The 26,008-nt window shown below is 42.2% G+C and overlaps 1 protein-coding gene across 3 annotated transcripts in view; it reads left to right on the top strand.

The window, feature by feature from the left end:
- LOC144605178 (6-phosphofructo-2-kinase/fructose-2,6-bisphosphatase 2-like) overlaps positions 1-26,008 on the top strand; it is a 42,918-nt gene extending 16,910 nt beyond the window's left edge. Inside the window, exons 7-14 of one of the 3 annotated variants that reach the window (XM_078420262.1) lie at positions 1,011-1,135; positions 1,662-1,869; positions 3,414-3,560; positions 5,139-5,243; positions 8,504-8,633; positions 10,246-10,308; positions 11,230-11,294; positions 20,659-26,008. In XM_078420262.1, coding sequence (XP_078276388.1) covers positions 1,011-1,135; positions 1,662-1,869; positions 3,414-3,560; positions 5,139-5,243; positions 8,504-8,633; positions 10,246-10,308; positions 11,230-11,294; positions 20,659-20,718 — 903 coding nt within the window. In that variant the 3' untranslated portion in view covers positions 20,719-26,008. The remainder of the gene's footprint in view (positions 1-1,010; positions 1,136-1,661; positions 1,870-3,413; positions 3,561-5,138; positions 5,244-8,503; positions 8,634-10,245; positions 10,309-11,229; positions 11,295-20,658) is intronic. The other 2 variants (XM_078420264.1, XM_078420265.1) reach the window with 2 other exon arrangements.

Here is a 26,008-nt window from a genome sequence, read left to right on the forward strand (position 1 = left end):
GAGGGGGTGTTTGGAGTCACTGTGATGGATGTTTGTGTTGGGGTCGGGTGTCCTGTGTTCTTTTCTTTTTGCTGTATTTTGTGTGACTGCTGAAATTTCGCTCGGTGTTGTGCCGAGTGACAATAAAGTGTTGTTATGTTATGTTATGTTATATGTATTCATCTCACGACAGCCCCCAAGTGTCCAAAATAATATGGCAAGATATATCTAGACAAAGTAATATAATATGCTAAAGCAGCCAGCACCAGCACAAATGGCTCCCACACAAGGTGTGATGTAGCCCAAGGTAATGCTTTCTCTGGTGAATGTGTAGAAATTGATAAGAGTCATTGATTGAGACATGCCAAATATTCTCAGCCATTGGTGTGCAACTCGGCCACTGCATCAATGTGATTAGACTAGGGCAAATTGTTGATATTTTCACAGAAACCTGAAGCTCTTGGCCACCTCCACTTCAGCACCATTATTACAGACAGGCATCTACTCAACCCATCTACCTGAAGTCGATGACTAGCTCCTTTGTATTACTGACATTGAGGCAGTAGTTGTTGCCTTGACACCATGTTGCTAAATTCTCCATCACCTTCGTGTACTCTGTCTCATCATTGTTCAAGATCTGGCCCAGTATTGTGGTCTCATCAGCAAACTTGTAAATGGAGTTGGAGCAGAATTTGGTCGCCCAGTCATGAGTGCATAGGGAGCACAGTAAGGGACTAGAACATAGTCCCTTATATTGTATCTCATAGGAAGGGACTAGAACATAGTTTTGTTGGATACCAATGGTGAAAATTCTCATGGAGGATGTTTTGTCGCCTATTTGTGCTGATTACTGAGCATGGGTCAGGAAGTCGAGGATCCAGTTGCAGAGAATGGTGCTGAGTCCTAGGTGCAGGAGTTTGGAGATGGGTTTGCTTGTGTAGTATAATGTGGGTGTTAAGGAAATATTTGCATCTGTTGTAAATCAAAACATTGCCTGGCATTGCTTAAGAGTTTCCATTTATTATTTACAGGAGGTAAAAGTTTCAAGCCCCGACTATGCAGAGGTTGCACAAGACCAAATAATGGACGACTTCCTCAAACGCATTGAATGTTATCAAGTTACCTATGAACATTTGGATCCCGATGATTATGACAAGTAAGAGTTTTAAAATGGAAGCAATTTAAATCTCTCTGACTAAAGTTATGATTGCCATTTGATTAACTCACAGATTTACCCTCCCTACTGAATGCTTAGCAGTACAGTATGGAAAGGTATGTGGTAGTGAAATAGTTTCAAATTTTATTTTGTGAAGCTACATCTAAGGAAGTAATGATGCAATTTGGAGGTTGCTTTTGATGCATAATGATATCTATTCATGAAATGGAATGCCAAGAATTAATCTAAAATATATCTAAACTACAAGATGCTTCAGCTGTGCCTGTGCACCATGATATTTCAGGTTTGCATTTATTTAGTGTGAAGCAGGTTGTTGTGATTGTACTCATCAATAAGGTCCGGTCATTCATCCAAATCTGATTTATTTTTGGGTCTTTGTTGCCTGTATTCATTTCACAATCTCTGTATGTTCTACTTTTAGAAATATAAAATTAAATCTGAGTTAAGCCGACGGTTTATTTTGTTAATACTTAATGGATGTAATTTTTTTCTCTCTCAACGTTAGAGACCTATCCTTCATTAAGGTAATAAATGTTGGTCGACGATTTCTTGTGAACAGAGTCCAGGATTACATTCAGAGTAAAATAGTGTATTACTTGATGAACATCCATGTCCATCCACGCACCATCTACTTGAGCAGACACGGGGAGAGTGATTACAACAGTTGTGGCAAACTTGGCGGTGACCCGGGTTTATCACCACGAGGGAAGCAGGTACAGGAAGCTTTCACTTCAAACCTCACTTGGCTCATGAAATGGTTGAGAGATATCTGTTGTTTATGTGCACTGTGTTTGTTTATGTGGTAGTGCAGATCTTTCCTCAATGTTTTCCTATGACATGAAGAACCTAGATATCTCAAAGATAGATACAGAGTGCTGGAGTAACTCAGCGGGTCAGGCAGCATCTGTGGAGAACATGGAGAGGTGACGTTTCACAGAGTGCTGGAGTACTCAGTGGGTCAGGCAGCATCTCTGGAGAAAGGATGGGTGATGTTTTGGGTCAGGTCCCTTCAGAGTGGGACTACAAGCTAGATATTTCTTTGGTTTTGGTTTATCATTATTGTTAAATGCACGGAGATACAGTGAAGAACTTTTTGGGGGTACTGTCTAGGCAATTCATACCATCTTTGAGCACATCAGATTGATGCAAGAGGGAAAAAGAAACAGGATGCAGAATATAGTGTTACAGTTAAAGTGAAAGAGCAGATTAAAATTTTTTTTTTACAAGGGCTCCAACAAGATACATTGGAAGATCAGGAATTCATTGTCAGCATGAGAGGTCTGCTCAAGAGTCTGATAACAGCAGGGAATTGGCTATAGAATCTGGTGGTATGTGCTTTCAAGATTGTGTATCTTCTGCTCAACAGGAGAGGGGAGAAGAGGGAATGACCAGGGTGTATGTTTGCTGTTTTCCCGAGGCAACGTGAAGTGTAGCTGGAGTAGATGAGGGAGGGAGGGTGATGGACTGAACTGCTTTTGTGATCTTGAGCAGAGCTGCCGCCAAACCAAGCTGTAATGCATCTGGATCGGATGCTTTCTACAGTGCATTTGTAAAAGCCTGAACATTTGCCAGGAGTACTCACTGGAGATTAGAAGAATGAGGGGGGACCTCATTGAAACATACAGAATAGTGAAAGGCTTGGATATAGTGGATGTGGAGAGGATGATTGCACTAGTGGGAGAGTCTAGGACGAGAAGTCATAGCCTTAGAATAAAAGGACGTTCTTTTAAGATGGAGATGAGGAGACATTTCTTTAGTCAGAGATTGGTGAATCTGTGGAACTCTTTGCCACAGAAGGCTGTGGAGGCCAAAACAGTGGATATTTTTAAGGCAGAGATAGATAAATTTTTGATTAGTACAGGTGTCAGAGGTTATGGGGAGAAGGCAGGAGAATGGGATTATGAGGAAGAGATAGATTGAATGGTTGTAGACCATGATTGAATGGTGGAGAAGACTTGATGGGCCAAATGGCCTAATTCTGCTCCTATCCCTTATGACCCGTAAGAGTATGATGGGAAGGGGAGTTGCTTACAAAAATATTGTTTCAGACTCACCTGCAGACCATCATTAAAACTGGAGCACCAGCATTATCCTCACTTTTCAGAAGCCAACAACTAACTGGGCCAGTAAAATGGAAGCTGATCTTGGGTGTAGAAAAAGAGCCAAATGGGGTTATATTTGAATTCATATTATAATATATTTGAACTAGGTACTGACCTTTGAGTAACCACACTAACTTGTGTCGTTTCTTTAACAGTATGGGGAAGCCTTGCGACGATTTGTTGATGAGCAGAAGATTCCAGACTTGAAGGTTTGGACTAGTCAGCTCAAGCGAACGATCCAAACGGCAGAGGCTCTAGGTGTTCCATACGAACAGTGGAAAATCCTCAATGAGATTGATGCAGTGAGTCAGGAAATAATATTTCTTCATTTTACAAACTGACTTTTTATGATCATTTTCATTTTAAAAGCCATTGAAAAGGAAATGGCTGACTACAGTCAACAGTTCCACACTTCAATAGTAACTTTTGGCAAAAGTTATTGCAGGATTGAATTGGTCATGGGGGAGATTAATCAGCCCACATAGCACAGCTGCACTTATTGTAGAAGAATGTCTTCAGTCCGATTCCTTGCTATTTTCCCTACAAATTATTTTGCCTCATATATATTCAATTTATTTTTGAAAGCTCTGATTCCACCATTTTATACAGTGAGTTCCAGTTTAATAATATTCCTTATGATAAAAAAAGTCCTTTGTATTATTTAAATGTCCCTTTACCCCAGCACCATTGTCCTTGAACTATCAACTTATAAGGTAATCTCTGCCATTCAATCATGGCTGATCTATCTCTCCTAACCCCATTCTCCTGCCAAATGGGATCAGATTCCTTGTATTATCCCCACCTGCATCTATATGATCTTAGAACATTGACCAGTACAGCACAGGAACAGGCCCTTCATCCCACAATGTACGTGTTGAAGATTATGCCAAGACCAACTCCCGCCTGCTTGCACATAATCCATATCCCTACATTCCTTGAATTTCCCGTGCCTAACCAAAGATCTCTGCAATGCCACTGTCATCTCTGCCTTCACCACCACCCCCAGCAGGGTGGTCCTGGCATTTATCACCCTCTGTGACCTGCACATTGCTAAAAACGTTTTCCCTCTCACCTGAAAGCTATGCTCTCTAGTACTTGATATTTCCATCCTCGGAGAAAGGTTCTGACTCTACCGTTTCTATGCCCCTCATAGTTTTATATACTTTTATCTTGCCAACCTCTGTCTTATCTCCTGTGAACTATGCTGCGATGAAAATAACCCTTGCTTTTCCAGTCTAAAGATGGCTGAAGTCCCTCTTATGGAGCCACTCAAACAAACATATTTTACACCCACTCTAGGACCTTCACGTTCTTTATTAATGGACTGTGATTTAAGAAAGAATAGGATGGTGAAAGAACTGAGCAGGTAAAACAGCATCTGTGGAGGTAAAAGGTATAAATTGGCATTTCAGTTGAGACCTCCATCGGGACTCCCAGGGGTGGGATAGAGGCTGGTAGATCCATCATTCCTTACCATCTGGTTTCACCTATTACCGACCAGCCTCTACACTACTCCACTCTGCGCTCCTATATATTGGCCGTGTTTCTTTTTCCCTCTCAGACCTGATGCCAGATCTTGATCTGACATGTTAACTTACACCTTTTGCCTCTGGTAGATAAGTTCATAAGATGTTCGATCATGGCTGATCTATCTTCCCATCTCAACTCCATTCTCCTGTCTTCTCCCTGTGACCTTTTGATACCCAGATGCTGCCTGATCCACGGTTCTTCCATCGTTCTGATTTTTGTTGTAGATTTCAGTATCTACAGTCACTTTTGCCTGTTAATTTAAAGGGTTTTCAGCTTGGAAGTTGTTTGGATACTTTTGTGCTCGCTGTGAAGCTTGGCCTTGGTAATGTGTGTTTTACTTCATTTTCAAGGGTGTTTGTGAAGAGTTGACTTACAGTGAAATTCAAGACAAATATCCAGATGAATTTGCACTGCGAGACCAGGACAAGTACCACTACCGATACCCAGGAGGAGAGGTATGGAGGCAAGAGGGCTATAAATCCCACATTTACCGGGTTTTGCAGACAATTAATTTGAAGGAGAGAATTAGAGTGGAATAATAAACCTGAGTGCAGTCTGCAGTAGTTCAGTGCTGATAGTGTTAAGCCCCACCACTTGTAACTCGAGAGCAGCTGCCTACATTAAAGACAGAGCACTTCCCATCTCCTAGGGAATCATGACAAACTCCTTCCCACATCCTTCCTTCACAGGGTTCCCCTTGCCTCGCGAGTTGCCCCATTCCATTTCCGTTTCCACAGATCTGCCAATTTTGCTGCCTTCAGCATTATGTTCAGCAACTTTTTCATACAGTGTGGGTTTGGGATAAGTTGCCAGAGGACGTGGTTGAGACAGGTGCTATAACAATATTTAAAAGACATTTGATGCAGGTACATAGATGGGAAAGGTTTAGAGGGATATGGGTCAAACACAGGCAGGTTGGACAAGTGTAGATGGGGCAGCTTGGTCGACATGGGCAAGTTAGGCTCAACGACCTGTTTCTGTGCTGTACGACTCTATGTCATCAGCAAACAGATCTTCTCAACTCTTTAAACAAATCAATGGGAGACTTACTACCCAAACGTCATCAGTTTATTCCCTCCACAGATGCTGCCTGACCCGCTGAGTTCTTTCAGCACTTTGTTTTGCAGGAGAGATGCTGCTAGTCAACACTGCCATCACTCGAGCACCTCCTCCACCCTCCGTACACACACAGGACATGTAAACTTCTGGATTTGACTGTTCACCTTTCGCTGGCTCTTAGGCCTTGCTGGTGAAACATTGATTCACCCAACTGCTGTTCGTTAATCCAGCTGAATTTGTTCCTCCATTTGCCTGGGTAATTTTCTGGTCTTTACACAATCCAATAGAACATCAATGGAACTTCCAATAGATGTTAGTTATGAGTTAAAATCAGAGAGCATCTTTTACGATCAATACCTTAGACGGGCAAACTCTGTGTCTGTATTCTTAACAACTGTTCACTACAATATTTATTTATTAAATATGACTTATCGTGAACAAACATTTGCTGGATGTTCACACTATGGAATGTCTTCGTTCAATCTGCAGCTGTGACCCTCGACTTCCAAATTATTTTGCAGTTCCATATTCTGCTCACACACTTGGCCTTGGGCTCCCCTGTCTGACCTTCAATATGGGAATGTGGGAAGCAGCACATTGTATTATTGCAGCATTCTGGACTTTGTAACTATCTGAGACCATGACCATGCTGTCTGCAACCCCTTGGCACGAACATTGAATTCTCCAATTTCAGGTAACCTGCATCCCTTCTGTTCCTCTCCATCTCACTTTCTCTCCACCAGGTCCTCCAACATATTGACCTCTTTACAAACATCTCCTACCCGCCCCCTCAATCCCCTGTTACCCAGTTTCTTTTCCCTACCCCTTCTGGTTCTATCTGCCTATTATCCACCCACCCACCCACTTTTCCTAGCATTGCTCCTTTCGTCATTTACCCTGCTGCCTTCCATTCTATCGCAGCGCTTTCTCTCTTCTTTTCTGTCCCTGCCCCAAAGAAATATCACATCCCTTCCCTTCCGGTTCTGCCTGCAAAGCCGGTTGGGCTCCCCATCTGCTTCAGTAACCTTGTGGTTTTCACACAATCCAAGACCAGACATAGGACTGCCAGTAGGTGTCACTATCTGACAGGATGAATTCAAATCAGAGAATGTCTTTTGCAGTCAGTACCTTAGAAAGGGAAACCCTGGGTGTGTATTCTTAACAAACGCTAATTGCAATATATATTTTTTGCGATATGAATTTATTTAACAATTCTGTCTACACAGGTAATTCATTTGGACCTTGGGTATTATTTAAGTCTCAACATTAAAGTGAAGGAATTTTCCCCACTGGGGTTTAGTTAAAGTTCTGTAGTTATGTTTCATGCAGATGTGTAGAAACTGCTAAGAACCTGATGAGGGGGAAACTTGGTTTCAATTAGTTGTTGTAAACCCACACGTTCTGCTTGTTTGCCACAAGTTTGTTCCTCATAGAATAGAGACCAAGTATAGTTTTAATGTGAAATTATATGCTGGGGATTCATCTAAATACAAAGTTAAAGTCCCGTTCTAAATTTGGTGAGAGTATGATTAGTAAGTTACAAAAACATGAGTTTTAATTTAAATGTAGTCATTTATTTATAGTTGGTCCGGAAGGTTAGAATACTTGGGATCAAAGATGAGCTAGTTTGATTAAAAATTTGGCTTGGTGCTGGAAGGCAGAGGATGAGAGTGAATGGTTGTGTTTCAGATTGGAGACCCGTAACCAGTGGTGTGCCACAGGGATCACTGCTGGGCTATTGTTTGTTCATCACATATATTCATGATTTGGAAGAGGATGTAGATGTCCTCAATAGTAGATGTCCTCAATAGTAAGTTTGCAGATGATGCCAAAATTGCTGGTGTGGCAAGAATAGATGCAGAAAAGATTCACAAAAGTATTGCCTGGACTAGGGAGGTTGGATTATCAGGAAGATGGGATAGACTGGGACTGTTTTCCCTGGAGGCTAAGGGGTGACCTTACAGATTTCCAGCAAAGGGAAGACCAAAACTAGAGGGCATAAGCTGAAAGTGAGGGGGGAAATTTAAAGGAGATCTGAGGGGTAAATCTTTCGCACAGAGGGTGGTGGGTTAATAGAACGAGTTGATGGATGTGGTAGTAGAGACAGGTACAATTACAATGCCTAAAAGGTATATGGATAGGACAATTTTAGAAGGATAAGGGGCCAAATGCAGGCAGTGGGATTGGTATCTTGGTGGTAGATTGGCATCTTGGTGGTCATGGACAAGTTGAACCAAAGGACGGGTTTTATGCCATGTGATGCCAGGAATCTGCAGTAGGCAGCTTGTTATGTACTTCCAATTTTGAAATAGATACAGGAGTCTGTTAATGCAACTGGGATACCGTGAGTCACAAAGTTCAGCAATAGTCCACAAAGCGTCTCCCTGATACTTCCATGTTCATTGGTACTCAAAGAACAATTTGAGACGATGTTTCTTTGCTGGAATAACCACCATTTTCTAATTTCATTTCAACTCTATATTTTTATTTTTCATGCAATAGACCCAAGCAGCTTCATTGAGAAAAATGGATCTGATATTTCATATGTTATAGTTATTAAGTTCCTTGCCTCTTCTACTTCTAAACTACGGTAATTTGTTGAGGATTTAGTTTGGTGACATTTTCTATGTTCTGTACCCTGTCTGTTTGTGTTCAGTCCTACCAAGATTTGGTACAACGGGTGGAGCCTGTCATCATGGAGTTAGAGAGACAAGGGAACGTTCTTGTAATTGCACACCAAGCTGTCATGAGATGCCTCATCGCTTACTTTATGGATAAAGGAGCAGGTACAGCGATAAGCAAATGAGGAAGCTAAATATTTTATATTTTCTCCTTTTCCCAATCCACCTATTTTTTTAGCTCTTCTGATATAGCTGCCTTACACTGAGATGTAGCTGCCTTACCCTTTTGTTTTGCATGCTATCCACACAGATCAGATAATACTATATAGCTGAGTATAACACAGTCAAGCCCAGCACAAGTACACTGAGTAGAGCAAAGGGGAAGATACAGGTACAGGATACAGAACTAGAAAGCCAACTCATTTATTATTTTCATCCACTGATCTCAAGGACTGTTTCATGGGACGTCAACTTTCATTTGTTGAAAGACTGTGGCGCTCACTGGCAAGGTCAGCATTTATAGGCCAGCCCTGATTGCTCCTGAACCTTGAAAGCAATTAAGACTGAATCGTCTTGGTGATATTGAACCAAGTAAAACTTTTCTAATACAAAGCCAGTCAACGATTTGAATGAAATGCATCTGCGGCAGTAACTAAAGTACAAATGGTTTAAAACATTACAAATTGGAACTGGAATGATAATGCACAGACTACTGTGTAGTGTTACTAGCCACAAAATCGTCCATATTTGCATGGGTTAACAGCTACAGTGACAAAAGTAGGTGACGTTTGTTAAGGGTTGGCATCTCAAGGAATTATGACAGCGGTCCACTGATTATTAAGAACGAGATCTGTTCTGACTGATTGTATTTAACATCTTCAAGCCGATAGCTAACTGAAATTGGCAACACAGGTGGATAAAGTAGCGACAAAGGCATTATTTAATCCTTGCCTGGATTAGAGGGTATTAGCTATAAGAAGCTAGATACACTTGGATTGTTTTCTCTGAAGCGTAGGATGCCTGAGTGGCAATCTGATAGAAGTATATAGATTGTGAGAAACATCGATAGCTTAGATAGTGTTTTTTCTAGGGTGGAAATGTAAAATTTAGAAGGCATAGCTTTAAGGTGAGAGGGGGAAATTCTTCAGCGATTTAAAGGCTTTTTTTTTGCATAGAGTTGTGGGTGCCTGGAAAGGCTGGTGGAGGCAGATGCAAAAGCAACATTGAAGAAGCAGTTAGACAGGCACACTGACAGGAAGCCAATACGGAGATATGGACCATGTTTAATTTAATTTAGTTTAGAGATACAGCGCGGAAACAGGCCCTTCAGCCCACCGAGTCTGCACCGACTAGCGATCCCGCACGTTAACACTGTCCTACACACATTATAGACAGTTTACACATGCACCAAGCCAATTAACCTACAAACCTGTGTGTCTTGGGAGTGTGGGAGGAAACCAGAGATCTTGGAGAAAACCCATAAGGTCACGGGGAGAATGTACAAACTCCATACAGACAGTACAGTCGGGATCGAACCCGGGTCTCTGGCATTGCATGTGCTGTAAGGCAGCAACACCACCGTGCCGCCTGGCAGATGTGTAGATAAATTGGCATCATGTTCGGCGCAGACATTGTGGATCGACGGGCCTGTCACTTGCTGGACTAATGAAGGCAAATAGGATTACTGTAGATGGGCAGCACAGTCAGCATGGATGAGATGTGTCAAAAGGCCGTCCAATTCAACTGACCCATGATTTTCTCCTTTATTTTGCTGTAGATGAACTACCGTACTTGAAATGTCCTCTGCACACAATCATGAAACTAACTCCTGTTGCTTATGGTTAGTAGTACCGTAATAACATTTTTTTTCTATAATCACTGATTTTTTTTTCAATTAATCATGATCAAAGGTTGATGACCTTTTTAAATTTCAACAAATATTACTGTAACAAAGAATTATTTATCGTGAGAAATGGTGGTCCGAGCTAGGTGGGACATGGATGGATAAAATAAACACTAACCTTTATGCAGCATCTTCCAGTTTATAGTCAGCCAATCTCGTCCTAGAGGTAGTTGGTTGTTTAAATATTTTAATGTGACCATGCATCTTAGTTGAATCTTTATGTTAATTTGTGTCTTGGCCCTGGAAATCCCCCATTTGAACAAGGGAACCAAGTAAGGTTAGTGGAATCAGAAGGAACTGCAGATGCTGGAATCTTGAGCAAAACACAAAGTGCTGGAAGAACTCGTCAGGTCAGGCAGTATCTGTGGAGGGAAATGGACAGATGATGTTTCAAATTGGGATCCTTCTTCAGACTGATGATCAGTCTGTCATTCAGGTTCAGTGTGAAGAAGGGCCTTGACCCGAAACGTCACCTATCCATGTTCCCCAGAGATGCTGCCTGACCCGCTGAGTTACTCCAGCACTCTGTGAAACGTCACCTATCCATCTTCTCCAGAAGTGCTGCTTGACCCGTTGAGTTACTCCAGCACTCTGAAACGTCACCTATCGATGTTCCCCAGAGATGCTGCCTGACCCGCTGAGTTACTCCAGCACTCTGAAACGTCACCTATCCATGTTCCCCAGAGATGCTGCCTGACCCGCTGAGTTACTCCGGCATGTTATCTTTAATTGCTCAGATTGTCAGGGGCTGTGGTATTCACCATCATCTGAGGGCAATAATTAACAATTTTACCATGGAAGTTCATTGAACCTTGGACCCTGTTTACTTATTTAATCCTATTTTAATTTTCCTTTCAGGTTGTAAAATGGAATCAATTTATCTTAATGTCGAAGCAGTAAACACACATCGTGACCGACCGCTGGTAAATACCCCGTGCTTATCTTTTAGTTACCTTGCTTATATGCTGATTTGAAGTGAATGTAACTTTCCTTTTCTACATAATCATTACATTTTAAGAATTCTTAACATTCCCCAGTATGTGTAGGAGCATAGAAACTTGGTTGTGAAGAAAATCCTTGAAATTGTTAGGCATGTTACAAGAATAATTAGTAAAGCATCAGGGATCCTGAGATTGGTAAACAGGCACAAAGGCTGAGATGTTGTGTCAATCTGTGATAGAAAATGTAAAATAAGTTTACCAGTATGACTCACGAGATGCGGGATTGCTGACGTGGATGGATTGGACGGTTTGATCATCAATTGAGAGAAATAATTGGCAGAGCTCTGAGGTAAAGTGTAGGGTTTCGCAACTGGGCGGCACAGTGGTGCAGCGGGTAGAGCTGCTGCCTCACTGCACCAGAGATGCCAAGTTCAATCCTGACCTCGGGTGGCATGTGTGCACGTTCTCCCTGCGACCGCATGAATTTCCTTCGGTTCCCTCCCACATCCCAAAGATGTGCTGGTTTGTAAGTTAATTCACCTTCTGTAAATTGTTCCTCGTATGAAAGTAGGATAACATAGAACTAACGCGAAAGGATGATCAGTGTCGGCATGGACCCAGTGGGCCGAAAGCTAGTTTGCATGCTGTGTCTTTCATTTAATTCGGTCAAAACCAATATGGATGCTATGAACCAAATGGGATCATGTTCCATAATAATTGAACGATTGTATGAATTCATTCATGAGGTGAGTTGGAATGACAATTCCAGGTTACCCTCAATGTGGCACTGTGCCAAGCTGAATTATTAAACACTTTACAGATGCTCCATATCATTGTTATAGGTGACATTCTAGAACTGCCCCAATGACCATGTCAGAAGTCAGGATGATGTGTTGGAGTTTATATTGTTCTCCTGCACCTATTCCCCTAATCCTAGTTGGAGGTTGTGGCTTTGGTGAGTTGCCCAAGTACCTTCTGCAAGTTGTATGCCCTACTGCAAGGGTGTGCAGTGGTTGAGTTGTTGGATAAGGTGCTTAGTCCTGGATTTTAAGATTCTGATGTGTTACAGCTACATCAGAGAGGGTATCACAGACTCTTGACTCAGCTTTGTAGAGTTTAAATATCCCTTTCAAGTTAATGCTCCTTTTAATGGGAAAGTGGGAAAGATAAACTGTCATGATGCAAAGACAATTCAATGAGAAATGTCAAATTTCTTTCCAAAATGTTTTGGAAATTACTGTCATATTTGTTATTCAATGCTAGATCCTGTGGCAACCATCAGGAATATTTTTGGATACTTTAATACACTTATTCTTGATGTTATACATCTTTTTGGACAGGGAGAACTAAGCCATGAATCATCCATTATTTCTATATTGCCAGGTCTTTTTGTTTAAATAAAAAAAAGTAGGAACTGGAAATACTCAGCAAGTCAGGCCACATCTGTGAGAAATGAGACATAAGGAACAACAGATGCTGGTTTACAAAAGTGTTGGGGTAACTCAGCAGGTCGGGCAGCATCTATGGAGGACAGGGATTAAGGCAGTCGGATCTCAACAAATGTCCTCCAGAGATGCCGCCTCACCCTCTAAGTTACTCCAGCACTTTGTGGGGTTTTTCTGAGAAGAGAAATGAGAATGAATGTTTCAGGCTCTGTTTTCTTTTGTCTGCGCCCACCCACATCTGTCTGCCTCCTGCACCCTCCACCTCCCACTCTGGCCTCATCCGCCTGTCATTCTTCATTTCTCCTCAGTCCACCATCTCTCCTCTTTATACTGGCCATCTCCCCTCTCCACTCTGAGTCATACAGGATTCTGACTCGAAACATCAATAATTCCTCCTCCCTTCCCCTCCCCTCTCCTCCCTCCCCCTCCCCTTTCCCCCCTCCACCCTTCTTCCCTCCCCACTCCCCACTGTTGCTGCCTGACCTATTCTAGCAGATTGTTTGCTGCAGATTCCAGCATCAGCAGTCTCCCATGTCTCTAAATGATGTACTAATTGTTGAGTATGTAAGAAGGAACTGCAGATGCTGGTTTAAACCGAAGGTAGACACAAAATGCTGGAGTAACTCAGCAGGACAGGCAGCATCTCTCGAGAGAAGGAATGGGTGACATTTCGGGTCTGAAGAAGGGTCTCGACCCGAAACATCACCCATTCCTTCTCTCCAGAGATGCTGCCCACCCTGCTGAGTTACTCCAGCTTCTTGTGTCTATCTACTAATTGTTGAGTGTCTAGTCTGATTGGAAGCAAGAAGCAGCTACTCTCCCTGCTCTTGACTTTCAGATGCTCTAGGAAGGTTAAAAACAATGGAGGAACTCAGCGGGACAGGCAACATCGATGAGGAAACACACAACATTTTGGATCAAGACCCTTCTTCAATCATCAATCGATCTGAAGAAGGTCCCAAACTGAAACATCCTCTGTGTATGCACCTTTACCGATGCTGCCTGACCCGCGGTTACTAAAGCATTTTCTACTTTACTCAAGATTCCACCATCTGCAGTCTGCGGTATCTCCTCTGCAAGAGGTGTTGTGTCTTTTGACTAACCAGACCTTTGGTCCAATTGTTCCTGAGTCCACTGGCAACTGCAAGTATTGGAATAAACCCAGGAATGGGTGGGTTAGCATATGATGAGCGCTTGATAGCACTGGGCCTGCACTCGCTGGAGTTTAGAAGGTTGAGGGGGACCTCATTGAAACTTACAGAATAATGAAAGGCATAGATAGAGTGGATGTGGAGAGGATGTTTCCACTGGTGGGAGAGTCTAGGGCCATAAGTCATAGCCTCAAAATTAAAGGGCGCTCTTTTTGAAAGGAGGTGAGGAGGAACTTCTTTAGTCAGAGGGTAGTTAATCTGTGGAACTCATTGCCACAGAGTGCTTTGGAGGCCAAGTCAGTGGATAATTTTAAGGCAGAGATAGACAAGTTCTTGATTAGAACAGGTGTCAAGGGTTACGGGGAGAAGGCAGGAAAATGGGATTAGGAGGCAGAGACACGCCATGATAGACAATAGACAATAGACAATAGGTGCAGGAGTAGGCCATTCAGCCCTTCGAGCCAGCACCGCCATTCAATGCGATCATGGCTGATCACTATCAATCAGTACCCCGTTCCTGCCTTCTCCCCATAGCCCCTCACTCCGTTATCCTTAAGAGCTCTATCCAGCTCTCTCTTGAAAGCATCCAACGAACTGGCCTCCACTGCCTTCTGAGGCAGAGAATTCCACACCTTCACCACTCATGACTGAAAAAGTTCTTCCTCATCTCCGTTCTAAATGGCCTACCCCTTATTCTTAAACTGTGGCCCCTTGTTCTGGACTCCCCCAACATTGGGAACATGTTTCCTACCTCTAATATGTCCAATCCCCTAATTATCTTATATGTTTCAATAAGATCCCCCCTCATCCTTCTAAATTCCAGTGTATACAAGCCTAATTGCTCCAGCCTTTCAACATACGCCAGTCCCGCCATTCCGGGAATTAACCTACTGAACCTACGCTGCACGCCCTCAATAGCAAGAATATCCTTCCTCAAATTTGGAGACCAAAACTGCACACAGTACTCCAGGTGCGGTCTCACCAGGGCCCGGTACAACTGTAGAAGGACCTCTTTGCTCCTATACTCAACTCCTCTTGTTACGAAGGCCAACATTCCATTTGCTTTCTTCACTGCCTGCTGTACCTGCATGCTTCCTTTCAGTGACTGATGCACTAGGACACCCAGATCTCGTTGAACATCCCCTCTTCCTAACTTGACACCATTCAGATAATAATCTGTCTTTCTATTCTTACTTCCAAAGTGAATAACCTCACACTTATCTACATTAAACTGCATCTGCCATGTATCCGCCCACTCACACAACCTGTCCAAGTCACCCTGCAGCCTTATTGCATCTTCCTCACAATTCACACTACCCCCAGCTTAGTATCATCTGCAAATTTGCTAATGGTACTTTTAATCCCTTCATCTAAGTCATTAATGTATATCGTAAATAGCTGGGGTCCCAGCACCGAACCTTGCGGTACCTCACTGGTCACTGCCTGCCATTCCGAAAGGGACCCATTTATCCCCACTCTTTGCTTTCCGTCTGTCAACCAATTTTCTATCCATGTCAGTACCCTACCCCCAATACCATGTGCTCTAATTTTGCCCACTAATCTCCTATGTGGGACCTTGTCGAAGGCTTTCTGAAAGTCGAGGTACACCACATCCACTGACTCTCCCCTGTCAATTTTCCTAGTTACATCCTCAAAAAATTCCAGTAGATTTGTCAAGCATGATTTCCCCTTCGTAAATCCATGCTGAATGGCGGAGTAGACTTGATGGGCCGAATGGCCTAATTCTACTCCATTAACGTGAACATAAATTATAACCTGCTGCTGCCAGTCATTTGCCAATAGCTCTATTTCTGATAAATTGCCAAGTTGCTGCTTTGTGCCCTTTGTTATTATATAGTCGATGAACATGATAACAAAGGGTGAATGCATTTGGCTCCGTCAACCTTTGAACGTATAAACAAGAAACGGGCTTGACTTTGCTTTTGGGGGTGAGATTTTGTTATCGCCAACTGTGCCTTTAATTAAATTGACCGAGAAACAATGTTTATGGAGTCGGTTTTGAGTTTAGTTTTGTTGAGCTTCATTCTGGCAAATCCTTGTTCAAAACCTTACATGCGCCAAACAATGTATTTTGGTTGCAGCTGGACAGTTGATGCCTGTTATCTGGCAAATGTAGGGTGTGTTCTATCAATATTTCTGATGTGCCACGGGAATTATTGGCTGACTCACACAAGTCATTACCTGCACGCAATGAGACCAAGCTGATAAGAGGCAGTGAGATTTGAATTGGAAAAAATGCCAGGCAAAGATTGTCCCCACCTCCCCTTGGCATGTGTGGACTTCAGCAAAGGCAAATCCTCTTGTCATCAACATCCCAGGCAAGTTCCCCATGACCAGAACTCAGCTGATCAACCACATGAATACTGTGGTTAGGATACGAGGCTAGAAGCTGTCTGTCACTGTCATGGCTCTCTTAAGAGAAAATATCCCTTTATCTTCTATATACTAAAACTTTTGTTTGTTTGTTTGTTTGTTTGTGATCGAACTACAGCCAAAACGGTACACGATAGCTTGATACCTTACTCACCTTCGTCCCTTTGGTGCTAATGGAAGAAGTTTCATTGAAATTGGTTTATATTTTTAAAGTTATTCACATTTTAAAGGGGGGGGGGGCAACAGGTCCACTTGGTCTAGTCTGTCTAAAAAGGCAGCCCTCTCTATGATTAAAAATATCATGACACTTTCAAAATACTCTGATTCGGCCAAATCACAATAGTTTTTTGAAAGGGGAATTACGTTTGATTTTTTTGTTAGAATTTTGAAGACATAATTGATAGGATGGGTGAAGAGGAACCGGTGAATGTAGTGCACCTAATACAGTGCTCTGTTGCCTGTTAGTCACAGGGATCCAAGCTCCATGTAAATACAAGCTCTATAAAAACAGTTCCTAATCATTAACACCAGAGATGTAATGATAGCTGTACAGTAGAGTAGTCTTGGGTGTCTCCAAAGAGACTGTCCTAACCAGCATTCTCAAGCAGTACTGCTTAAAACATGGCAGTCAACTGAAACACTTCCCCAAATCATTAATCAGACATTTGTGTATCTTGTATTTGAGTACCAGCTTAAACCACAGTTTTACCAATACGCACCTTGGTTTGACAAGCTGGTCGTCTCTAAATGTTTTCAGCATTCAGAAACATTGAAAGGTTATTGAGAATATTTCAACTATGAAACACCTAAACTTGAAAACATTTAATCTCTAGCATTTAAAACATTTAAAACCAAAACTTACCCCAGTCTCCGCTCGCCATTCAGTTCCATTGAATCCATTGAAGATCTGGCTCAAGTTCGAGTAGAATCCACAATCCCATGACTTCACACTCCCATGCTGAATTTCATTTGGAATCTGTCATTGCAGTGCAGCATGCCAGCATCTGTCAGCAGTTTGGGACAACTGAGTTTGCACAAAACATGCATAGAAAGGTCCCAACCCAAAATGTTACCCATCCTTTTTAACCAGAGCTGCTGCCTGAGCCACTGAGTTACTCCAGCACTTTATGTTTATCTTTGGTATAAACCAGCATCTGCATGTTTTTGTTTCTACATATAAACTACTAACTTGCAACCTTTTTATGTGGTATATCCATTACCATATCCCACAGAAACTGGACCATGTTCGAGTTTGGTGGGAATTGACCAAATGTGAAACCCATTCTTTCCCTCGACTAAAAACTTCAGACATAATTACCAAAAACTCTAATGTGCCATAGGAACATATTACCTTTTGAGACATCAAGTAACAAGAAGGCAATAGCTTCAATTTTTTTCCTGTTCACTTTGTACTTCAAGTGTTTAATGAAATCCCTGTTTGATGGTATCTTTCGGAAGAAATAATGAACAAATAGACCATACAGCTTCATACAAGTAGAAGTCTCTCTGCATGCAAAGCTACAGGAAGCTGTAAGTGGTGTTGCTTAATGCACTTGAAAGGAATTCAGCATAGCTGTGTAAATGTGCAAATTGAACAGAATCTGGCATGGTCGGGCACTTATAGACGAAAAATACTATGGTTTAGTGTCAGTGATCAAGATTTATCAACTGACAAAACATGAAGTGTAAAATGTCCGATCAGTTACATTTTGGCCAATCATAAAGCAGCTATTTACTTCCCTGAGTTGGTTTAAGATCGATTGCCGTCAATGTGCAAACCAAATTAGGGTAGCTTTCCAGTTGAAGGTAGACATATAATGCTGGAGTAACTCAGCGGGATAGGCAGCATCTCTAGGGAGAAGGAATGGGTGACGTTTCGGGTCAAGACTTAAGTTTGAAGAAGGGTCTCGACCCGAAACCCATTCCTTCTCTCCAGAGATGCTGCCTGTCCCGCTGAGTTACTCCAGCATTTTGCGTCTACCTTCGATTTAAACCAGCATCTGCAGTTCTTTCCTACACATTGTGTAGCTTTCCAGTTAATCTTTGGGGGTTTTACCACCAAACGCATCTGTGCAGAAGTGGTCAGCTAGTTTAACATCTCACGGTGTTCCTATTTGATTGTCTTCACTTCCAGATGGCATCTTGCGAAAGATACAGATCCTCTTTCAATACACAGTGACCATAAATAAATAATCATGGCATAGAGTCATGTAGTGATACAGCGTGGAAACAGGTCCTTTGGCCCAACTTGCCCACACCGGCCAACTTGCCCACACCGACCGGCCACACTGGCTACACTAGTCCCACCTGCCTGCGTTTGGTCCATATCCCACCAAACCTGTCCTATCGATGTACCTGTCTAACTGTTTCTTAAATGTTGAGATAGTCCCAGCATCAACTACCTCCTCTGGCAGCTTGTTGGGAGCTGAGCGGTCATAGTCAAGTCTGTTTATATCTTAGAACATCGGGCTTCCTGAGATTCGCAAGGAAGCTTTAAAATTTCACGAGGAGAAAACTTGGCTTATTTTCTCCCCTTCAGTATCTGCGGGTAATGTATCATCAATAACTCTCCAAGGAATAAGTCAAAAGCTGCAATTTTAGTAACTAAAGTAATAAAGAGATGTGGGTTTGTATATTGCCCCTAGAGTGTCGGGAGTGGATGGGAAAGTGGGATAACATAGATCAACTCTAAGAGACTATGAACAAAGAATGGGAAGTAAGCCGTTAGTAAAACCTATTATTCGGGGGAAGATTTATTTCACGGTAGATACGGAGTAAGCAACCTGAACTGTTTATATGAGTAGACTGTTTAAAAAAAGGTTCAGAAACAAATATCCTCATCTCTTGCCTCTGACATGTACCTTTGATGTCGGAAAAGTGACGCTTTTCATCGATCACAATTTACAGCAGTTATTCGGAGAATTTGAAAGATGGAAGCAGAAACTGAGAACATGTCTATATCTGCATGAGATAGTCACCTGCGCTGTACTTCAATAAAATCGGATCCACCTTCCCCACAATTACGTGTCTTGTCCTTACTTCAAACATATCAATATGTACCGAGAGGAAGGTGACTACTGCATAAATTGTGACGTGAAAGTTCATAAGTCACAGGAGCAGAAGTAGACCATTCGGCCCATCGTGTTTACTCCACCATTCAACAGCTTAACAGAATGGGCATTACTATTTTAACTGTTGCTTTGTTGAAATTTGATGTCCTTTCTTCTTTGTTGACTTTCAAGAAAGACAATTGGGATTGCTTTGTATAATGTAAACTGGAGAAGGGTCAAGCTTTGCAAAGCTAGATAAATCTGAGCTATCTAGTCAAGGTGAAAGTACTGACCAAATCTCTGCCCATGGTCATCCTCAAGACAGGAGTACCCTGCAGTCCCGGGTGCTGATTCACTGGTCTGGTTTAGTGTGTCCACCACCGCATGGACACAGATGCGTTGAGAATCAAAATACTAAACGTCATTATTACCATTCAAGGCTATCCAATAGTTTAGTAGTTCCACACAGGACATTAGCTCTACAAATGGCTCTGTCCGATTGCTGTTTCAGTAAAGGGCACATGTTGGTGACCGAGGTGACCAACTGTTAATAATAAAATGGAAACTTTACTGGACTTGTATTTTTATTATTAGTTATTCAAAATTTGCATTGAAGTAGGATTAGTGCTAATGGGTCTTTGATGGTTGGTGTGGATGATGGATCAAATGGCCTGTTTCCTGCCATATGACAAAAGGTTCTATGGGATAAACAAGGTTTTGTTGCTTGCCTTTGACCAACTGATTAGCTTTCCCTCTTCCATAGGTTGCAAAGTCTGTAAGGAAATAACGTATGAAGAGTGTTTGATGGCTCTAGGCCGGTACTCGGTAGAGTTTACAAGGATGAAGGAGGACCTCATTGAAACTTACTGAATAGTGAAAAGCCTGTTTAGAGGGGATGTGGAGAGGATGTTTCCAGTAGTGGGAGAGTTTAGGACCAGAGGGCACAGCCTCAAAATAAAAGGACGCACCATTTGAAAGGAGATGAGGAGGAATTTCTTTAGCTAGAGGGTGGTGAATCTGTGGAGTTCATTGCCACAGACGGTGGTGGCCAAGTCAGTGGTAGTTTTCAAAGCAAAGATTGATAGGTTCTTGATTAGTACGGGTGTCAAAGGCAGGAGAAGAGGTTAGGAGGGAGAGATAGATTAGTCATGATTGAATGGTGGAGTAGACTGGATGGGCTGAATGACCTAATTCTGCTTCTATGATGTATGAATATAACAGTTTTCATAGCAGTATCAGGGTTTTAGTACCTGAATTTTTCCAAATGTACTGTACCATTTATTCACTCTCTCTGTTTCTCCCACAGAATGTTTCGCTGGGTCGCACACGAGAGGAAGCATTGAGCACTGTGCCTCTTCATAAGTAACTGGAATCTTCTCAACAAACCTCTGCTGTTACATCATGTCAAATTGGGTCCAGCTAAGCTGCCAAATTATGTTGCAAGGAACACGATTCCCATCCACAGGGCAGTGAAATAATCAGAGAATTTTGGTTAGGGGCAAACATTCAACGTATTTTGTATCTTGTGGTGGGAATAATAATAATTTGAAGGTTGTTCCTGTGATTGAGTTAAATCGGATGTTGTTTGCACATTACCTGTGTGAAGGAGCAGGGTAGTCATTTTCTTCTTGTGAGCTGGCAATCCAGTTGATGCTGCGCTTTGTACAGATGAAACATGAAACGCCATTTTCCACAAAATAGACACAAAGTGCTGGAGTAGCTCAATGGGTCAGGGAGCATCTCCAGGTGAACTTCACCCATCCATGTTCCCAGAGATGCTGTGTGACCCGCTGAGTTACTCCACTTTGTGTCTTTCTTTGGTATAAACCAGCAGTTTCCACATTAGGCCATCTTCCCCGATGAGTTGACCCTTAATTTATAAACAGAGCTTGAATTTGTTTGTCTTATTTATCAAGAAAACACATCCATAACTGTACACTAAAAGATTTGTTGTTGTTATTTTATAGGCAGAGGAAACTGTGTTAATATATTTTGTAATACCTATCATTGATTTTGCTTCAAGATTGCAGCTATTTTAACTTGGTTGAGGTGCCCAGACACTGGGCGAACATGTGCTTGTGTGCGTACTGGAATCAGCTCGCCAGGTGTGGCTGAGTTTCTCAGGGAGTGGGTGAGGGGAAAACCTTGAGTCAGTAAGTCGTGCTGTATGACTTTACATGCACGGTCGTTATTTATTGCTCATGTCAGATGGTTGCAGTTTTATTACAAAAGTCAAATACGCTTTCCCCTTGCTTTTCAAAAAAATATATATATCTGATCTTTTTCAAACAAAACTGGAATAAAACTCCTGAACTAACACTAAAATGAGAACTGAAAAATAGAACTGAAAAAATCCTTCAGCAATAATTTTTTGTTTCACCTTGATTTGGTAAAATATTTTTCGTGTTATTTTTCACTGTTAGAATTTAAAATGTATTGTTAACCCTTATTTATATTTTAAGCTTTTAAGTTGTATGGGAAACCATAAGTTAGTTTGTTGCAGCAGAGAATGATTTTGTGTTTATATATATATCAGGTATTTTTGTATGTCCTTTTAAAACTCTCCAAGGACTATGGTGACCTCTGTTCTCATAGTTTTGTTCTGGACTAAGTATGTTACAATCCTGCCAAATGTAACCTCACAGAGAAATCAAACAGCTCTCCATTAAATGGATGAATAGTCAAGACATGTTTTAAACATGGGAAACACTTGAACAATAATTTTGGATGGTTTACTGGAGCTTCTAGTTTAGTTTCAAAAATGTTGCGTTCTCCTATCTCAAAGTAATTGGCAGTGGAGCCCAATTCACTGAATGTTTTCAAGGGAGAGTTAGATTTAACTCATAGGGCTAACGGAATCAAGGGATATGGGGAGAAAGCAGAACGAGGTACTGATTTAGGATGATCAGCCATGATCATACTGAATGGCGGTGCTGGCTCGAAGGGCCGAGTGGCCTACTCCTGCACCTATTTTCTATGTTTCTATTAAGCCATTTGCAAGGCAATTTCTTTTTTAAATGTGCAGAGAATGGTGGGTGGCTGGGACACACTGCTTGGGGAAGTGGTAGAAGTAAATGTGATATCTGCATTTAAAAGGCATTTATAGGTGGGAACAGGCAGGGAATGCAGGTATATGGACCATGTGCAGATAGATGGGATGAGTTAGAATGGCATCATGGTCAACATAGTCCAGGTGGACTAATGGGCCTGTTCCTGTGGTGTGTTGTGTGTTCTAATTGCAATGTAACTGGCCTTAATTTTGTGCTATTGTTGCTTTCTATTTTACAATGACAATCGTGCTAAGTGGTCTTTCTGCAGAAGGAAGTGCGTTGTCTATGCCATTCCATTGGGTTTGGGTTTGTCTGTGGCGATGCTGATTTCTGTCTGTCAATGCTACGGATGCCAGCGCGATCACGGACAAAACCCTGCAGCAGCTGCATGTCACCGCGAAGTCTGATTGTTCTAAACGTGCTTCCCGCGCATGAAGGAACCGTCAAAATGCTGAAAAGTCTGTGAATTAGAAACCAATAATTGCTTATCACTTCATAACTGCTGACAACTCAGTGCAAACTGGAAGATAGATGAAATACTGATTCTTCTTGATTTACTTCCCAGACTTGGGTGGAACATTTAAATTCTGAAATTAAGTGGGATTACTTTCCGAATGTATTTGTGCCAAGGTTGAAGCTGTAAATTACCAGCAGCCAGGGCTGGCTTTAGCTGTCCTTCATCTCTTAGCTCAACAGCAGTGCAGAGGAGCACGCGATCCATGGATCAGTCTGAGAGTTACGTCAGGATTCACAAAACCTGCTCTTGTTGCACCCTGATTAGGCAGATGTGCCGTGGCATTTGTGGGATGGGATGGGGTTGGGTCGGGTGTAAGAGGGAACACCTGCAGTATGCTGTGTCTCTTACCTGGAGGTGCAGCTGAGCTCAATACCTTGGACTTTGTCAGTGATTTATAGCTGGTCTACCTCCTGCACAATTACTGTCTTAATATTGATCAGGAAACAAATTGATTGGAAGCTTTGGTATTTTGCTGCTCTAGAACTAGTGTACGAGTGAGGGACGTGCGGCACGGTGGCACAGCGGTAGAGTTGCTGCCTTACAGCGACTGACACCTGGGTTCGATTCTGATTATGGGTGCCTCTTAGATGGAGTTTGCATGTTCTCCCTGTGACCGTGTGGGTTTTCTCCAGGTGCTCTGGTTTCCTCTCACATCCCAAAGACTTGCAGCTTTGTAGGTTAATTGGCTTCTGTAAAATTGTCCCCGGTATCTCGGGTAGAACGACTGTATAGGTGGTTGATGGTCGGCGTGGACCTGGATAAAGGGCATATTTCCACGCTGTATCTCTGAAATGAACTAAGCTAGAGTGGATTTGCACCCCTCTCACTGCTGTTAGTTTTTATTGAGTTTTAACTACAATTGAATTTGGATTGAATGGAATACTTTATTGTCACATGTGACAAGTCTCAGTGAAATTCTTTGCTTGCGTACCCACGGTATGCCAATAGTCGCCCAAGAAGGGTGCTTACAAATTTGCATTGTTAACAAATGCTAACTTTCCTTTTAGGCACTTTACAAAAGTTCCAGACAACTGCTGATAAAGTGATGTTACAAACTTGGTTGATCTGCTTTGAAAGTTTGTGGCTCTTTTTTTCTTTGGTACGATTGTTAAAATGAACAAAATATTGCCGTTCTGTGAGGGAATAAAAACTAAAACAACTTAATTCATGTTGATTAGTTTAGTTCAATCGTCTTTCTTGCACCCAAAACTAAATGAAATGGGAAAGCAGTTCATGATGGTCAAACTTGCTTCAGGGTTTGGTTGACACTCTGATGGAATTGTAAACATCAGAGTCTCAGCAAGACACGATGCTGGAGGAAATCAGCTGGCCAGCCAGCATCTGTAGAGGGAATGCACAGGTGGCCTTGCAGGCCTACTACTCCTGCACCTATTTTCTATGTTTCTATGTTCTGTGGACGGACTGGTCAGATTTCTTCAGACTGAAACTCTGTCTACCCATTCCTTCCCCAGATGCTTCCTGACCCGCTGAGTTCCTCCAGCACTTTGTGTTTTGCTGACGATTTGAGCGTCTGCAGTTCCTTGTGTCTAACAATAAGGGTGTGCTTTTCTCTGACCATGATGAGAGAGGTTTATTCATGCAAAGGATGGGAGATCTTTTGGGATTCTCTATCCTGAAGCTCTGTGGAGACTTGATCACTGAGTTTCAAAAGAGTGGTCAACAGGTTTCTGGATGTGAAGGAAATAAAGGGATTTGGCAGTGGACAGAGAATGGAGCTGAGGTGGAGGGTCAAGTGAGATCGATGAATGCAGAGCTCTCCAACGGACTAGAGCCCATTCCCATCCCCCATTTTCATGTTCTCAGATTAAAAACAGTCTCAATGAAAGTAATCATGAAGTAAGCATCTACAAAAGCCCGTTTGGTTCACTAATACCTTTAGAGCTGGGCGGCACGGTGACTCAGCGGTAGAGCTGCTGCCTCACAGTGCCAGAGACCCAGGTTAGATCCTGACTGGGTGCTGGCTGTATGGAGTATGTACGTTCTCCCTGTGATCGCGTGTGTTTTCTCCGGGTACTCTTGTTTCCTCCCACAGTCCAAAGACATGCAGGTTTGTTTTTTAATGGACTTCGGTAAAATTGTAAATTGTGAAGCGGTAAAGCTACTGCCTTACAGCATCAGAGACCTGGGTTTGATCCTGACTATGGGTGCTTGTCTGTACGTTCTCCCCGTGACCTGCATGGATTTTCTTCGAGATCTTCGGTTTCCCCCCACACGCCAAAGACATACCGGTTTGTAGGTTAATTGGCTTGGTATAAAATGTAAGACCATCCCTCGTGTAAGGTAGTGTAATGTGCGGGGATCGCTGGTCAGTACAGACTCGATGGGCTGAAGGACCTGTTTTTCGCTGTATATCTAAACTAAACTACCTAGTGTGCAGGATAGTGCTAGTGTATGGGGTGATCACTGGTAGGCGTGGACTCTGGGCCGAAGGACCAGTTTCGGCGCTGTATGTTTAAAGTCTAACATCCCTTTTCAAGTCTACAATAAGGTTTACCGTCCGTTTCTTGGCAGGGCCAAGTTATTAACTTATTGTACCGTACCAAACTAACCTGGGCAAACGCAAGTCCTGCCGGATGCTGTCATCGTCTTGTGAAATTCTTGTCATCCAGTGTGTTATATGTGCAGCAATCTCAGCTGCCTAGACCTGAGAGAAGGGAATGGCCAACATGTCCAAATGCACAGCGTACTGACTTGAAAAGTCATGTACAAATTACGCACAATTTGTAAATATAATATTGTGACATTTATAAATGTAACAGTGAAATATATCTTGTTTTTAATGGCTAAGTTGAAGGATTTTGTGGTGAATAATCCAGTCTGGTAAAGTGAATTAATTTCAAAGAGAAATGCTCAAATGGAGAAGTAATGTTAGTTTTGCACAAACAAGTGGAAACATTATTTATGTACAAAATTCCTGAATTTTAAGGTAATGATTTGGTGAAGATTAACAATATTTTTCTGGAATAGTACGAATCTGTGGGCTGTTGTTGACTGACAGATATGATTGTTCTTTTATAGTCTGTGACTTGCTTGATTTTTATGTGTCTAAATCACAAAGGGAATATGTA

Source organism: Rhinoraja longicauda, chromosome 24 (genome assembly GCF_053455715.1).
Source record: "Rhinoraja longicauda isolate Sanriku21f chromosome 24, sRhiLon1.1, whole genome shotgun sequence".
Classification (NCBI taxonomy): Eukaryota; Metazoa; Chordata; class Chondrichthyes; order Rajiformes; family Arhynchobatidae; genus Rhinoraja; species Rhinoraja longicauda.